Source organism: Lycium ferocissimum, chromosome 10, assembly GCF_029784015.1.
Source record: "Lycium ferocissimum isolate CSIRO_LF1 chromosome 10, AGI_CSIRO_Lferr_CH_V1, whole genome shotgun sequence".
NCBI classification, from domain to species: domain Eukaryota; kingdom Viridiplantae; phylum Streptophyta; class Magnoliopsida; order Solanales; family Solanaceae; genus Lycium; species Lycium ferocissimum.
The window spans coordinates 8,355,221-8,373,513 of NC_081351.1; the positions used below are offsets into that span (position 1 = coordinate 8,355,221).

Genomic DNA, 18,293 nt, shown 5'->3' on the forward strand with positions numbered 1-18,293 from the left:
CTCGAGAGAAACAAGAGTCGATCGGCCCACGGGTCACGTAAGTAGATTCGTCCGGTACTCGCATTCATAAAAGAATACAAATAAGTACAAAGTGTCAAGCACAATCAACAAGATATTGGTAGGCATCATCGACCGACTAAGTATAGTTAACACAATTCAAAAGATAAAGCAGATGAGCAAGGAATTTAGCAATTATAAGATCATATAATCACAACCAAGTATGCGTCATCACCTATGTAAAACATCTAAACCCAAATAAGTCAAGTCTGAATATATCCGATCCAATCCAATCATCAAAATCCAACCATCACAATCCAATCATCAAACATCTCAATCAAGTCATATGCAATGCAGTGCAATAATGGTTTGAATATGATGCTATGCCATACAAATAAGGTGTACACATGTACTCCGGACGGAAATATCGATGTCTCGGTAGCACAACCCAGTGTGACTCGCGAAGTCTAAGTGCCACCCGACCCGGATCTTTGCTCAACAGACAGACGGGACCCTAGCTAATTGCTCACAGGGGGAATCTCACCGGCACCACCCTGGGGACCTGTGGAGTCCATGCACTAACAACGATTCCGGAATATTATCGGAATCAGCCATGCAACAACGATGCTGAAAAAGAACGGACATCGGCCATCTCACAATCACTCAAGTGAAAGAGTCTGTCAAATATCAGTTTCGGACAATCAACGATTTCGGAATTGATCTTCGGACATTGGCCTTTTCACAATCACTCAAGTAAAAGAGTCTATCAAATATCAACTTCATATAATCAACGATTCTGGAATTGATCTTCGTACATCGGCCTTTTCACAATCACTTAAGTAAAGAGTTTATTAAAATATCAATTTCACTCCATCAACGATACCGGATCATCATCGGGTTTTGGCCATGCATCATGAATGAGTGAGAATGTATGCAATGCATATATCAATCATCAACAATAGAACTCAATATCACAAGTACCAACAATGGGATACGTTAATAATGTACCATATCACAATACCAACAGTGGTATGCCAACAATCTATCAATATCACAAGTACCAACGGTAGGTACGCCAACAATGTATGCAAGTACAAATACCAACAACAGGTATGTCAATTCTACCTCAATCAAGACAATAACACAGATTCCAATATCTACCAACTACTCATGGCACCGACCATCAAAATGGAACAATCAAAGCACACATAATGGGGTGGCTATTCCCAACACACGACAGGGCCCAACCTAAGGCAATATCCAACCCGACTTCATACCCGAAGGTAATCTAAATATGTGCTTCGCTATACGAAGTCTCGCCAAAGGTAAGCCATAACCTACCTGGATGGCCGAACTGCAACACCAACAACTCACTCATTTGCCTTGTCCTTCCGCTGAAGCTCAGAACCAAAGTAGTCTAAGAATACTATATTAGAAATCATGAAGAATGATACTAATAGTGCTACTATTTCATTCCGGGCAATTCTAACCCTAGAAATTAGGAAACGGGCCCACAAGGGCAAAACGGGAAATTCGGAGGCGAATTAGATTCATCAAAGTTTAGCATAACCATCATCAATTTATCATACATGACCTAAGAAAAATTTCCCCAAGACCCTCCTTCAAATTCCATCTCTAAGGGATTGTTAAAGTGAAGGGGAAAATCTAAGATGATTGTAATTAAGGAAGAGTAAAGGATTAGGCAAGGTTTACCTCCAAGAATTTCTCCAAATTATCTCCAAAAATAGTCTCCTCATGCTCAAATATCGAGATGGGACATAATGAGGGTCTTAGACTTATTTAAGACACGTTTAATGAAATATAACTTCCCGTAACTGCCACGGCAGTTGATATGCTACTACAGCGGCGTCACTACGGAGGCGGGGACACCGCCACAGCGGTATGGCCAACAACAAACATGACCGCCCCAGCGGCCAACACGCCGCAACAGCTATATCGCTGGGGCGGCACTGGTGCTGCCATTGCTGTTACCAGACACTAGAATCCCCAAATTTTCTAAGTCTTCAATCGAAATTCTGGGTTATTCTCGAGGCTATCTGCTCACAAACCAAACAAACAAACCCATACAAAAATATGCTGCGAACGCGCTCGTGGTCTTAAAATTCCCAACGGAGACCTCGTTGCCCGAGTCAACCTCCGATGTCTTAATCCCAATTTTCCATCCCAAGTTTCAAAATGCATCCGAGTGCATTGGGAACCGAACCAAATACACATACAAGTTCTAAATAGCCATCTGGACCTGTCGAAATCGACGAATTTTTGAAAAAGGTCTATTTGCCCAAAAAGTCAACTTTGAGTCAACCCTTTTTCACTTTAAGCCTATATTTCCACAAAAGTTACCCGAATCTGGCCTAGACACCTCGGGAAGCATGTCAACGGTCCCTTTGTGTCACAAGTGAGCTAATTAATGCTCGGAAACGGGCGAAAATGCAGAAAGAAATATAATGACCAAACGGGTCGTTACAAATAGACTAACGATGTTGTTGTATGGTTTATTAGTGGTGTTTTCTATATGACAATATGTAATAGGGCTGTAGTGGGACTGGGTATTTCATTTTGATGTATGAAGAATTTTGGACAATATGAAGCGGGTTTTATTTATATGAAAAATATGTGTTTGTCTTCAAGCGTTATAACATCTCTATTGAGTTTGTATATAAACTTTATTCATAGTCGGTAATAGTATATATAAACTCACAGTTGATGATCAACAATCATCGTAGCAGATAATAAGGTTTCATGTCGCCGACAGATAATTATATTAAGAAGTGACCACTACTTGTAAAAACAGTCATAGTTGAAGACATCCAAGTTCACAATGAAACAACACACTTAGATACACAACAGTCAAATTAATTGTTTGTTAAAATAATCATACTTGAAAACATCCAAAATATTTATGCACATCCAAATTCAAAAGGCAACAACTCAATTATATACAAAGGTTTTAATGATCTAACCTTCGCATAAATTAATGCAAAACAGTCAAAATAATTATTTGTTAAAACTGTCAGACATTAGTACTTAAAACAGTCATCATCCTCCACCACACACATTCAGCAAAGACTTATTATTTGTTACAACCCAAATAACCAAATTAGTTGTCTGAAGAACCATTAATCTGGGAGAGGACGCCTGACACAACTTTTTCAAGGTCAAATTCAACATCAACTTGACTCGCCTCACTAGCATTCTTCTTATCAACCTTAGCAGGGACATCTGCTGCCTTCTTAGCTTGAGCAGCTGGCATAGGGAGCTCAACCTTCTCGACCTTAGCCTTCTCAACTTTCTCGACTTCAGAAACTAGTCTAGGGACCTCAACCTTCTCAAGATCAGCACTAGCAATCTTCTCATCAACCTGGGCAGTTGGCACAGAGACATCTGCTTCCTTCTAAGGTTGAGCAGCTGGTCTAGGGAGCTCAGCACCTACATTCACCTTGTTGATAACACATGGGTCCACAGGTGCTTGTGCTGCATTTTTTGGACATAATTAAAAGGAATGCAAATCGTATACAATACAATTACAACAAAAAAAAAAATTCAAAAAGTTCACATTTCTCTTTGACAGTCTCCTGATTCTTCTTTTTCGCCTTCTCACTCTTTCTAAATTTTTCTGCCTCCACATAAGCGAGAACAACATTCAGAGACTCCTCCATCTTCACCAAATGCTGTTGCAATTCCATATGCTCTATCGGTATTGATGGGCCCCCACTTGGTGCGGCATGACCCCTAGAAGTCTCAATGCCAACATTACCACCAAAATATTCTGATTGAATATCTTCCACGTCATATGAGGGCTCCTTGGACTCATTTTCAAACCTACTACGACGCTTCGAGGCATGATGAGTATCCTCATCAGAATTCTCCTTGGGCTGCTTTCTCAACCTACTAAGAGCCTTTGAGCCATTCTTTGGTGTAACCAATACAGTCATGCCTTCCAATTCAATTTTCAATTTATCGATGATGGGATCATCAACCTCATCATCAAATGCCAAGAAGTCTTTCATATAGTCCTGCTCCATTGCATGCATTGTGGGGATGATGTAAGGGTGCACAACCTACAAATACGCAAAAAACTAGCATTTAGTTTATGTTTTTGCAAAAGCATTGATAATAGACTCCAAATTTATGCCTATGAATTTCCCCCTCCAATACTAAATGGATCACCTTCAGTAAATCGCTCCATTTTTGTGGTATGCCACCTAAGAATCCTAGAATAGACGGAAGGAATCATCGTCGATTTGCCCCGTACGGTCCCAAGTGCGGGGAAAGATTCATAAGTCCAGACCTATAATAACAGAAATAATCGCTGAGTGTAAAAATAAATAACACATAGTCTATAATCTACTACACCAGTGGTTTATAACATGCACCATAAATGTCCAGGGGAAGCCGTAGAGAGCATAGGATAGCGTCTTCTTATCAAGGTGGGTTTGGTGGTGCCTGGGAATGTCTACCTTCTCCATCAAGTATTCCAAGGTGAGTTCAAAGGATTCCTTTCCCCAAGGATAGCTCTGGAAGAATTCCAAATTGTTCAGCCATTTTAAACCAATCAGCGTCCATACCCCTGGACACATCTTTGGCTATCAAAACTGTATGGAGAAACCACACAAGACAACATTTTAGCTTTTCTTCTTTATTTAATCTAGGCCCTCTTATCACCGACAATAGCTTGTCTGATGTAATCTTCTTCTTTCGAGTAATCTTTGCGTAGAATTCTGCCCCTTTCTTAATTGCCCTATCCTCTCTAGATTGAGAGGGATATAATCCACAATTTAAGCCGGTGATGAACGCAAACTCCTTCAAGCCAAAACACGCAAGCTTTTCGTTCACGAAGAACCATATTTCACGCTTCTTTTTCCAGATCACATGATGAAGAAGCATGTAGTGGATCATCCATCCGTTGAAATTCATGAAGAATTTTGACAGCTTTCTAAAGTGACCAAAACTGGAACACTTCCACATTTTTCGTAGTTTTTGATCTCTCAAGCTCCTAACAGAAACTTTTGCTGCAAAAGTTTCATAATCATCCAGCCAATTGATCAAGCCATACTTTTCAACGTAAATTGTCTTTGCACAATATGGCAAGGACAAAGGATCAACATCTTCAGCAGCACTCGAGTGTTTTGAACCATCCCTAGATACACTCTCAACTCTACTATCAGCTCTATCTCCATCAACACTACACTCATCAATGGGGTCTGAGTGGGACACACTCTCAACTTCTGCACTTCTTTTTCTTTTCCTATCTCGGCTAAGTTCTTCACCTCTTCTATTTTTATCCTTACGATTCGCATTAGAACAATTTTCAACCATAGCACAAGAATGGGGGAGTATTTTTCCTCCTCTGCCTCTACACCTAGGCATTTATACGATCTATATACAAACAATAGAGACGTTGATCAACCACGATATCAATAATCGACCAAAAGTCTATTAATAGACAATATATAATTTCAAAAAGCAAAAAAAAAAAAAAAAGATTGAAACAAGCAAAATAAGCATAATAACACACATTTCGAAGAAAAAACGAGCAAAACAACAAAGGTTTTGAAAAAAGCAGATCTTTATGAACCTAGTTTTTTATCAAGATAGAAAAAAATAAAAAAAATCAGGGCAATATGGAGCTCAAAATGCTCCAACGGAGTTGCAGAGTTAAAGAACTTACCTGTTTACGACGATCAGGGCGTGTTGGAGCTTGGGGGAGAGGTGGAAGTTTGAGAGTTCTAAGCTAGAAAGAGAAATAAAGACGAGAAAGGGACGGATGAGAGAGAAAGGGTGTTTGTGCATTTTATTAGAAGTCAACTGGACTTAAGTCTATAACTAAAAACTTTCAATGTTTTTAAAATTATGAAAAGTACCCCATTCCCATTTTTCTAAACCCTAATACCGAAAAATAATTGAAAAAGAAAATGAGTGGTGATACGCCCAAATTACACCTTTAATATCAGGAGTAAGCGGTCATTGTCAAATATAGAACCCAACAAGGTTGGGGTCGAATCCCACAGAGAATACAATGAAAAAATATACTTGTCAAGTGTAACTCCCGACTATTAGTCTATATTTCAAGGGAGAGGGGAATATAATAGTACATAGGTTATTGTTTGTTCATTAAAGACTAAGAGTGGTTATGAGATGTAAACTATTGGTGAATGGGACCAAGGTTGTGGTTCCAATGGAAAGTAATGCGCTTGGGTATCAATTCAACTCATTCATATGCATACATTAAACCAAGGGTCACGTGAATCTTTCTAAAAGTTTTTCAACCAAATTAGCAAATTTCATCCGAGGCTTTTTCAAGCCCTAGGATGTTTTATATGAGAACACCCATTTAGCCTCAACTAGCTTTCCTATTCCTAGCTCAAGCTATTAGATGAATTTAGTGACCCAAATTTTTGCTATTAACTCTTTTCCTAACCTCTACTTTCTTTTCCAAGCAAAGTAATGGTATTAAGGCACAAGTAATGTTGTACACCATTACTAGACATTAACACGTGAAGAGTTAATAGAAAACACCATTAGCATATAAATGAAGTATGAATATGAAACCCAATCACATAACTAACACATTTGGTCCCACAACCTTAGCTAAAGAGATTAGCTACTAATATTCATTAAAGATAAAGCAATAATGTAAAGTGTATATAGAAAGCTTACAAAAGTATTGAATGGAGAAGATGACAAAAGCAAAGGAATCTCTTAAAAGCTTCACCAGCCAATAATAAATGAGCTCCACAAAAAGACAACTTAAAATCTATAGAATAATGAGTCCAAAACCCTAGAAAATCTATTTATAGAATCTCCAAAACGGGAACAATTTCCAGACAAAAATACCCCTGCACATCTGGTGCAAATCGTACTTGGTGCCACGTGTGCAACCTTCGAGTCGCAGGTTGCACCAAAGCTTCGCGAGTGCATCGCATCTTCAAGCACCGTGGTGAAAGATTCGTTGCATCAAAGTGCGATTTCGCATGTACCACATGCGACTCGCATGTGGTGCTCTCATGTGTTGCACCACTATCCTCCATTTTAGCCATCTCTGTCATTAAATGTTGCAGCACCTGCGACTCACATGCAGTACATGCGACTCGCAGGTGATGTTCTGGTTCACTTTAGCTGGTTTTTTGCTTCATTTTGCCTCAAGTTGCTTCCAACACATGTTATTCTACAAATTAACACAAAAGCACGAGAAACGACATCAAAAGTACTAGAGGATTTACAAAAGACTAAGCAGTTGGCATTGAATGCACGATAATTTCAAGGCACATCAACGCCCTCAAACTTATACTTTTGCTTGTCCTCAAGCAGTTAAAGCAAAACTATAATATATGCCAATAGCTAAGTACTACAGTGATGATAGTGATCCGTCAAAACATATTCATTTAAAAAAAAAAAATTGAGTTCCCCTCCCTCTTGTTGCCAAACATGGTGCCTTTCCTCAAAGGTCGAGCAGTAACCAACCGCTACACTTGGTTACACAATGTTACTCTAGCTTTTAAGGAAACGGCTCCAAATGAAGCGTCAAAAAGTAATTCTTTCGTTGAGCTTAGTAATCCATATGCCCTCACAAAAGACCAAAGAAAGTCCCACACACACATATTCACAAACAAAGAATCGGGACAAAAGACAAATAAGGAGAGAACAACTCACTCTCGTAAAAGATAATGTACAAGTACACAAATGTGATGCCATAAGCTTGCCCTTTAAGTATTTCTCCACTAATGTAAACACACTTTGTTCAAAATCAATTAGGACTTGCGGGTCATAGCTAAGGTTCGGGGTTAAGGTGGGGGTGTAGTTTGGATAAGAGTGACTTGACTTCTCCCTAGGCATTTTCGAACACGCTTCCTTCACCTAATTCGTCCCTTCTTCAACATTTAAGCATTTACCGCCCATTCATACCTCTTTTAGCCGATATTGTTATTGCCTCCCTAGTTTTCCCATTTATTTCTTACGTCACAACCATTATGAACACCCTCGTGTTCACAACTAAACATACAATTTATATGTACATATACACACCTTTCTATACACATATGTCTACATATACACTTTTTTTGTGTGTGTCTTTTAGCTCTCCATCACATACCATACGTTTTCTTGCCAACTACGTACCACCCCCAAACTTTGGCGTTTTAGCCTATTTTAGCGTATTCGACTCGTTTAGGGAGATAGGGTGCCAAAAGGTGGGTAAACAAGGGCAAAAGGGACGGGGCTTGTCATAAGGTTGTAATAAAAGAAAAGAAAAACAAAGCTAAGGCTCAAAAATGGGTTAACTAGGATATAAATGCAATGGGTAGGAATTTTTAGGTTTAGTGGCGGTCCAAAGAGAGCCTAATATCCTCTTTCAAACAAGTGTAGTTTAGGATTTCGCCTTGAGACACTTTCCGGGTAAGTTCTAGATCACAATTATGCAGAAGACTAGAACAATAACATCTCACACACATGGAACATGGATTACTTTGCTATTTTCTAATTTCTTCTCAACCCATCATTCGAGGCTTTGCAAAACATCTGTGTGTCACCAAACGAGTCATGTTAGTGTTTCTCCTTCCCTCTAAGTACATATGCAAAAATTTTAGGAGGAGTGTTATCAAAACACGATGGAAAAACAAAACAAGACGAAAACATTTACGTTGTAAACTCATCAACCATCACTATTATACTTGGCAATGAAAAACTACAAGTACACAAACTTAAACATGAGCTATCCTACAGCAACAAAAACAAACATATGAAACATAAGTTGTCCCACCCCCAACAAAAGGAATATGCAGTGTCCCGAATGTATCAATTGTAGTACAAGAGATGAGTAGCTCACGATGGACGCGTGAGGCGTCCGATGGTGTCTGATCAGCAGGGAAGACCTCCAACGGAGGCACTATCAATGGAGTCGTCTCAGTATCACCCTCTGTTGTTGCTTCTGGCCCGGGTGTCACTATCTCAGGGCCCACAGATGGGGGCAATGGTGTGTCAGCTGGAGGGGCGACTGATGAACTGGCCTCACCCGCCTTCGAGGGTTGGGATGCCCCCCGTGACTTCCTGCTTGCCTCATAGGACTGCTGCATGGCCACATATGTGTCAATCTCGTCCTCAGGAATACCAGCAGCCTAGGCGGAAGTACGGGCCTCCTCAAGACTCTCTCTCTCTCGGGCCTCCTGCTCTGTCTCCACAACTCGAGACGGCTGTACCCTCTCAACAGCTGGGTCACCCTCAAGCTCCTCATCGAACTCCTCCTCACTTTCTTCCTCCTCTTTTTCCTCCTGTTCTTTTTCTTCCCGCCTAGCTCCTCAACTCCTTTCCCCGAAGGCATGGCAGGTGCTGTGGGCTCCGTGGAGAATAAAGACTCACTGGATAGTAGTATGGGTGCACTGAGCTCAATGTCCGGGACTTTCAATACCCGAATATCCTCCTTGACCTTTGCTAGGTCTGCTCGAAAGCTGGAAGTCCTCCTTCACCACCCCCCTCAATACGCTCCAACCGACGATCGATCTGGCGTACATGCTCCTTCATTTTATCCTGCTCTTTCCTAATATCTATGATAGCCTGAGTATATGGTGCCATTGCTGCCTCAATCAGCTCTTTAACAAAATTAGGAAGTTTCTCAACCAGCCAATTTACCTTAGCATCCGCTGCCCGAAGCACTCGCATACCCTCGCTAGACACCCTACGAGCTGCTGTGGCGGATGGTGGAATGGGGTCGCAGGAATCGAAGGGAAGATGGAGCACTCCAGGGTCGTGCCGTGGAGCTCGAGGCACAAAACTAGGAGTTGTCGCATCATCGTCTGTGGCCAAGTCCTCGGGCTCAAGAATGTGAGCTTCTAGTACTGTCGCCGAGGCTCTCGGCTCTGGGCTCACCCGCTTTCTCTTTCTAGTCCCCGGTTCCAATTTGGTGTAATCTATTGTTTGGTCAGCCTTTAACACCCTGTCTACCCGAGGAATATCACGAACCTTCTTTCTTCGGCATAATTCAGTGATCAAGCAAGGAAAAGGGAATGATGTGCCCTTTTGAGTGGACTTATTCTTGATCTCATCTCGGATAATTACCCCCACATTGACGAGGTACCCGGACATGAGTGAAGCAATGAGAATACATTTTGCAATGGGTATGTCGGTGTTGTTCTTGGAGGGAATCACTCGCGATGATACTAGTGATAGCTAAAACTTAGCTTCGCGGTTGAAAGTTTTCTTCTCAATGGAGACAGATGGATCCAGCCATAGCAGAGTCCTTGAGGCAATCACCGAAGCAACCCACTCTCGCTGCTCCTCCGGGTTCTCTATCCTTAAATCATATTCAGAACTCACCGGGGACCAACCTTCAATAGGATCTGATTCTCTTTGCTGCTCATATATGATAGAAGTTATGGTGTTGGCAGCACAATCAACATCCTTCCCCCAAAGAAGTGTTCCACATTTTTCTTTGGTTGGCGGCGCGAGATCTTTGCATTCAACTTGGCCGCATAAGCCGTATAGAATTCCATCACAAGGGCTGGTCAGTATTCAGCCGGTTGCATGAAATAGGTCCATCTCAAGGCCTCGAGCTTATGGATGATGCCCGGGCATTGGTCTTGTAGGTCATTCAAAGTGACCCTCTTTTTGACAATGAAGCCCCGGACTGGATTTCCATCGGGCTTAATAAAGCTCCAAGCCTTGTACAGGTCCCTGGATCCAGGCACGGTGAAACTTTTCTCCATTTCTTCCTTTCTTTCCCCTCTTGTGATGGCATCTTCAGGCTCAGGTGAGGAAGCCTCATGTGTCCCCTCTTCAGACTGGGGGACCGGATCCGCAGGTGCTTTTTCTTTTCTTCTGGAGGTGGAGGCTTGTCGTGTTGCTCTTTTTCCTCCACCTTGTGCTTTATTTGTTTGATCCATCCTGCACACCACACAAAAATATACCCACTATTTATGATGCTCTTTAAGTAACAAGAAAGAAGTAGGAAAAAAATATAGTATTATGTGAAACACCACCTGCGAGTCACATGTGCGACATGCAGGTCGCAGGTAGTGTCGCAGGTGCTACACACTGTGAAGTTAATTTTTTTTGTTCGTCACTGTCAACACCTACTGCAGCAGGTGCGATTCGCATGTTAAACATGCCACTCGCAGATGCTGCACGCAAGTGAAGCACTGAAGACTTTTTTAAAAAAAAATTCACAACACATATGCATAGATAATCAAGTTTGCACATACACAAGACCATACACATGTAACTACTTCCCTTAAGAGGGCTGTCACCCCGTCCATCATTGGAAAAAGCTATTTAACCAATCGGGCCACTAGCCGAAGGTCATCCCTTCCAAAGACAATGTCAATTCTAAAATTCTGAGTGCATCGTGGGTCTTATGCTGTGTAATGTGCTTTTGGGTACTCAAGAATTCCCCAAGACTGGCAAATGATCACACTTCCACAACATCTAGACACCCACAGGTTTATTTGGGCATTTCGTCAAACAAGTTGCTAGCATCTATCAACAATCGCTCTTACGACAGTGGGTACTCAACAATTCCCCAGTCGCTATCTAATTATGCATCAGAAAACATCAATATTACTCATCCTAGTAGGATTACACAAGCATGGATACTCAAGAATTCCCCATTGTTCATCAATTTCTAACAACCCACACAATGCACAAGATAAATCTACCCAATTAACTAATTACACCAAGTGGTAGGGCATGGTAATGACATGGGATTTAGCATTTCTTAGATACCACTTAATGTAAAGAAGAGAAGAGTTGACATACCTTGAGAGTTGATGACAGTTGGAACCCTTGAAATCTTTGTCAAGGTAAAAGAGAAGGAAACACTATTTAAGATTTGTGGTGTGATTAAGAATGATTGGAGTGAAGTGGGATTATGGGATGATATAGGAGGGAAAAAGGAGGAGGGAGAGAAGGAAAATGAAGGGCGTAACTGATGAAACCATCAGTTACGTTTCTTTTATTTAAAAATTAAAAATCCAGCCGGGTCGGACTGACCCGTGAATCGCACTTACTTGCACAATATGCGACTCGCATGTGGAGTCGCATGTGGTACATGCGAGTCTCATGTAGTTCCTGATCTTCGCATCTGTTGACAGACAATTTGGTTTTCCTGGCCTGAAATTTTGCACCACCTGCGAGACGCAGGTGCTGCAGTAGGCACGACATGCGAGTGGCATGTGCTGCAGCATGTTATGCCTGTTGGAATTGTCCCAACTCTTCTTCTTTGTGCACACAATTTATTCCTACACACTTAGACACACATCAAAAACATCACGAAAGTAAAAACCACAAACAAATGAAAATGGAAACTTGGGTTGCCTCCCAAGAAGCGCTTGATTTTACGTCGCAGCACTACGTTGGTACCTATTCATGGCTCATTGAGGAGGAAGACCTCGATAATCTTTGCTTCATTCTGGGATCCCAAGTAATGCTTCACCCTTTGCCCGTTCACTTTGATTTTATTGCCACTTGGGCAAACAAGTTCGATTGCTCCATGTGGGAACACCTGTGTGACTTCAAACGGACTGGACCATTTGGATTTCAACTTTCTGAGAAACAACCGAAGCCTTGAGTTGAACAACAATACGAGATCCCTGGGGCTAAATTCTCTTTGTAAAATCTTCTTATCATGGAAGTGCTTCATGCTGGCCTTGTAGAGTGAAGAGCTAGTATAAGCTTTAAGCCGAAATTCATCAAGCTCATTAAGTTGTTCCGTCCTCAAGTTTGAGGCATCACTCCAATCCAGGTTCAACTTTTTCAAGGCCCACAATGCCTTATATTCAAGTTCCACGGGAAGATGACAAGTTTTGCCAAACACTAGCTGATAAGGAGACATACCAATTGGTGTCTTATAGGCCATTCGGTAGGCCCATAAAGCATCATCCAATCTCTTTGACCAATCGGTCCGATTAGCATTCACTGTTTTAGAGAGTATGCTCTTGATCTCCCTGTTTGAGACTTCAACTTGTCCACTCGTTTGGGGATGATATAGGGTGGAAACTTTATGCTTTACTCTATACCTCGCAAGAAGAGTCTTGAATACCCGGTTGCAAAAATGAGAGCCCCCATCACTAATGATTGCCCTTGGAGTTCCAAATGTTGAGAAAATATGCCTCTTCAAGAATGCGGTGACACTTCTTCCTTCATTATTAGGAAGCGCAACGGCTTCCGCCCATTTAGACACGTAGTCCACCGCTACAAGAATGTATTTGTTGTTGTAGGAACTCACAAATGGACCAATAAAATCAATACTCCACACATCAAACAATTCAACCTCAAGAATCAGGGTCATCGGTAGCTCATGCCTCATCGAGATGCCTCCATGCCTTTGACATTGATCACAAGCTTTCACAAAGTCATGTGCATCTTAATAGATTGTTGGCCAATAAAATCCACTTTGAAGAACCTTAGCCGCCGTTCTTGAACTATTATGGTGCCAACCAACCGGTGATGAGTGAGAAGCTTCGATGATGGGCATCATTTCTACTTCGGGTATGCACCTTCTTATGATGTTGTCGGCGCAAACCAGGGAATAGATATGGCTCATCCTAATAGAATTTTCGGGCATCACTCAAAAACTTTTTCTTTTGGTAGAAGTTCAAATCCTCCGGCATGATGTCACTTGCGTGAAAGTTAGCAAAATCGGCATACCAAGAAATCATGTCACGTGACCCTGCTATTACTTGCTCATCTGGGAATGACTCATTGATTTCTAAACCATCCAATGGACACCCACCTTCTTCAAGATGAGACAAATGGTCCGCCACTTGATTTTCACAACCCTTTCTATCCTTGACTTCAAAGTCAAACTCTTGCAAGAGAAGGACCCAACGTATCAATCTCGATTTTGCATCTTTATTTTCCATGAGGTAACGTAAAGCCGCGTGATCAGTGTGGAAGATCACATGGGTTCCCAACAAGTAAGCTCAGAACTTCTCAAAAGCAAACACAATAGCAAGCAACTCTTGCTCGGTGACAGTGTAATTCATTTGGGCACCGTTTAGAGTCTTGCTTGCATAGTAAATCGGGTGAAAGATCTTATCACGCTTTTGGCCAAGAACAGCCCCCATGGCAAATCCACTTGTATCAGACATCAACTCAAAGGGTTGGGACCAATCCGGGGCAATGATGATAGGAGCCGAGGTGAGTCTCTCTTTCAAGCCCTCAAATGCCTTCAAACAAGCACCATCAAATACAAATTTTGATTCCTTCTCCAACAATTTGCATAGAAGGTTGGCTATTTTCGAGAAATCCTTGATGAATCTTCTATAAAACCCGGCATGCCCAAGGAAGCTATGAACACCTTTGACGGAGATTGGGGGAGGAAGCTTGACAATAACCTCAATTTTAGCTTAATCAACCTCAAGCCCCTTTTCCGAAATCTTGTGTCCCAAGACAATGCCTTCTCTAACCATGAAGAGACACTTCTCCCAATTTAGAACCAAATTTGTCTCTTCACATCGTTTCAATACTTGGGCAAGATTCTCCAAGCATTCATCAAAGGAATCTCCAACCACGGAAAAGTCATCCATGAAGATTTCAATGGACTCTTCAACCATGTCGGAGAAAATAGACACCATGCAACGTTGAAATGTTGCGGGTGCATTACATAGCCCAAAGGGCATTCTCTTGAAAGTAAATGTCCCATAAGGACAAGTGAAAGTGGTTTTCTCTCCATCCTCGGGGGCAATGGTGATTTGGTTGTACCCGGAATACCCATCAAGGAAACAATAATAATCTCTTCCCGCAAGCCTATCAAGAATTTGATTCATGAATGGCATTGGGAAGTGGTCCTTTTTGGTCCACTTATTCAACTTTTGATAATCCATGCAGACCCGCCATCCGGTGACCTTGCGAGTGGGGATCAACTCATTTTTAGCATTTGCAACCACGGTTATTCCACCCTTTTTGGGCACGCATTGAACCGGACTTACTCAAGAGCTATCCGATATAGGGTACACTACACCGGCGTCTAACCATTTGATGATCTCATTCTTCACAACCTCTTGCATAGGAGGATTTAACCTCCTTTGATGTTTGACGCTTGGCTCACATTTTTATCAAGTTGAATTTTATTAGTACAAATACCGAGCGGAATCCCTTGGACATCCACAATACACCACCCAATAGCTTTTTTGTATCTTCTCAAGATCACCATCAACCTCTCTCTTTGCTCATCCGTCAACCGGGCGGGATATAATCACGGGCAATGTGTTGTTGGGTCCAAGAACTCATACCTCTAATATGAAGGAAGAGGTTTGAGTTCCAAAGTAGGAGGCTCAATAATGGAAGACTTTGCGCAGAGGAGTTTCTCGGTTTTCCAAATCAAGATCAAGTTTCTTTGGATTTAGGTGGTAAGACCCCATTCCAATCAATGCATTGATCGTCTCCTCAAACTCTTCTTCATTGTCCCCTTCCGCCACCAACATATCACCTATATGCTCATGTTCTATGGTTGTCTCCATTGCTTCATCAATTGTATCAATAACCGACACAACACTCATATCCGCCGGTTGTTTCATTGACTTGCAAATATGGAAAGTGATCTCTTCATCATTCATCCTAAATTTTAAATCACCTCTCTCCACATCCACGAGGGGACACCCCGTAGCTAAGAATGGTCTTCCCAAGATTATGGGAACTTCGAAGTCAACTTCACAATCCAAGATCACAAAATCTGCCGGAAAAATAAATCAATCCACTCTCACAAGCACATCATAAAGAATACCAATGGGCCTCTTTACGGTCCTATCCGCCATAAGTAATCTCATCGTGGTGGGACGGGGAGTGCCCAATCCCAACTTATTGAATATAGATAGCGGCATCAAATTGATGTTTGCTCCAAGATCACATAAAGCTTTTGCAAACTTGTATTTACCGATGGTGCATGGAATTGTCAACGCTCCGGGATCTTCTTTTGTTTGTACCAAAGCTTTGGTAACGATTGAACTACAGTGATGAGTGCCCCCCAATGTTTCAAGGCTAGGACTCCTTCTTTTGGTCACAAGATCTTTGATGAACCTTGCATAACCGGGGATTTGCTCAAGTGCCTCAACCAATGAAATATTTATTGAGAGCCCCTTTAATCGTTAGATAAACTTGAGGAATTTTCCATCGTCCGCTTTCGTTGCCAATAGTTGGGGAAAAGGAGGAGGAGGCTTCATAACGGGCGGTGAAGCCCTTGGTACCTCCTCCACCGCTTCCTTGTTTTTTGAAGCATCATTAATTTTCGGAGGGTCCTCAACAACAATGGGCTTGTCAATACTAGCCCTCGTATTCTTTGGGTTCACTTCTTCTTCAACAACCATGGGTTCTTCAACTATTTTCTCATCGTCACCCAACACATCCTCTTTCACCAACGCCTCTTCCCCAATTGTTTTGCCACTCCTAGTAGTAATTGCATTGCATTTATGATCACCATCATTCCTTGGATTTGCAACTATATCACTAGGGAGTGAGCCTTTTTGCCTTTGGTTTAGGATAGCCGGGATTTGGCCAAGTTGAGACTCCAATTGTTTAATGGAGGTGGAGTGTGAACTCACAACTTGCCCTATTGATTTAACCTCATCTCTAATCTCCTTGCAAAAGGCATCGGTGGATTCCACTTTCTTCAACACCCTTGACAACATATCTTCAATTTTTGAACTAGCGGGATCGCTAGTGGGTGGTTGACTAGAGCTTGGTTGATTACACTTTGGAGGGACATACGGATTTGAGCTCTGATGATTGTTGTAGTTATTGTTGTAACCCCCTTGATTGTTGTCACGATTATCTCTCCAATTAGAGTGACCTTGATCTTTGTTCCAACCTTGATTCCCTTGACCTTGCCGCCAAGATCCTTGACTCGGACCTTGGTAGTTCGGACGGGAACCCTCCCTTAGATTGTTGACATAACTTGCCTCCTCATCATACATTTGGAAACATTGCTCATCCGGAGAACCCCCTTCATAAGATTCTACCGCATTCACTTTTTTGCTTCCGCCACCCATGACATGTTTTGTAAGAAGATCCATTTGGGTGACAAGTTTGGCCATGGATTCATCTCTCTCTTCCTCCTTCTTAATCATCTCATGAGTGAGCACATTTTTGGAGGAATTTCCTCCACCTATTTCTGCATCTCTAGTGTGCCGTGCTTCATTAGTCTCGGTCAATTTATCCAACAATTCACAAACGGTGGTATAAGAATTATCCATAATAGACCCTCTCGCGATACATCATATATATATTGTACCGCCACCGATTTGTTGACCGAGTCTAAAGACCTATAAAATGTTTGTAGAAGCACACTATCGGGCAACCCATGCTTAGGAACATATATATATATATATATATATTTCACCTTCTTTTTAAAACGAATCCAAGTTTCATGGAGAGCCTCGTCGGAAGTTGACGAAAGTTGTTGATTTCATCACGGAGTTGTAACATCCGCGATGGAGGGAAGAACTTTCGAGGAATACTTCGGTCAATTCCTCCCAAGTAGTGATGGATCCAAACGGAGATCATCTAACCAAGCCGTGGCTTCCCCCCGTAATTCACTTAATATCAGGGAGTACGGGAAGAGCCGTAGCTTCGACCGCTAATTTTCAATCGAGACGCCCCAAATCACATTTTTATAACCAACAACAACAACAACACATCTTTTCAAGACCAATAGGGATGCACATTTCGTAGAATAAAAAGAGGAGAGATTCATACTTTATTCCTAAGGTGCCTATTCGGGTTATCTTTGGGTAGACCACCAAACAGGCCCTTAGTGTTGAGTGTGTAGCATTGTGTTGGTCACGTGGAAACTCGAGTTTCCAATTAGAGGCGGGCCTAAGACTCCGCGCCGTATAGCTCGCCCCGCCGCCTTCTTCAATGACCACCACAGTGGATTTTGGATGGGATTACCAGCCTCGTCTATATTGCCTGCACAACACACAACAACAAAAAGGAAATAAGAAAAGAAATAAAGACTAAAAGTAAAGTTTTACACTAGTTAGTAAATTTCTAGATCGTATTCCCCGGCAACGGCGCCAAAATTTGATACGCCCAAATTACACCTTTAATATCAGGATTAAGCGATCGTTGTCAAATGTAGAATCCAACGAGGTTGGGGTCGAATCTCACAGAGAATACAATGAAGAAATATACTTGTCAAGTGTAACACCCGACTGTTAGTCTATATTTCAAGGGAGAGGGGAATATAATAGTAGATAGGTTGTTGTTTGTTCATTAAAGACTAAGAGTGGTTATAAGATGTAAACTATTGGTGAATGGGACCAAGGTTGTGGTTCCAATGGAAAGTAATGCGC

General features: G+C 41.8%; 1 protein-coding gene and 1 pseudogene across 1 annotated transcript; both read right to left on the bottom strand.

Annotated features, from left to right (window-relative positions):
* Positions 1 to 12,314: 12,314 nt before the first annotated feature.
* On the bottom strand, positions 12,315 to 14,828 carry LOC132034578 (uncharacterized; annotated as a pseudogene).
* A 1,260-nt stretch (positions 14,829 to 16,088) lies between these two features.
* Positions 16,089 to 17,192, bottom strand: LOC132034579 (uncharacterized). The gene has a single exon (XM_059424973.1). It carries the CDS (start codon positions 17,190 to 17,192, stop codon positions 16,089 to 16,091), a length of 1,104 nt encoding a protein of 367 aa, XP_059280956.1.
* Positions 17,193 to 18,293: the final 1,101 nt, after the last annotated feature.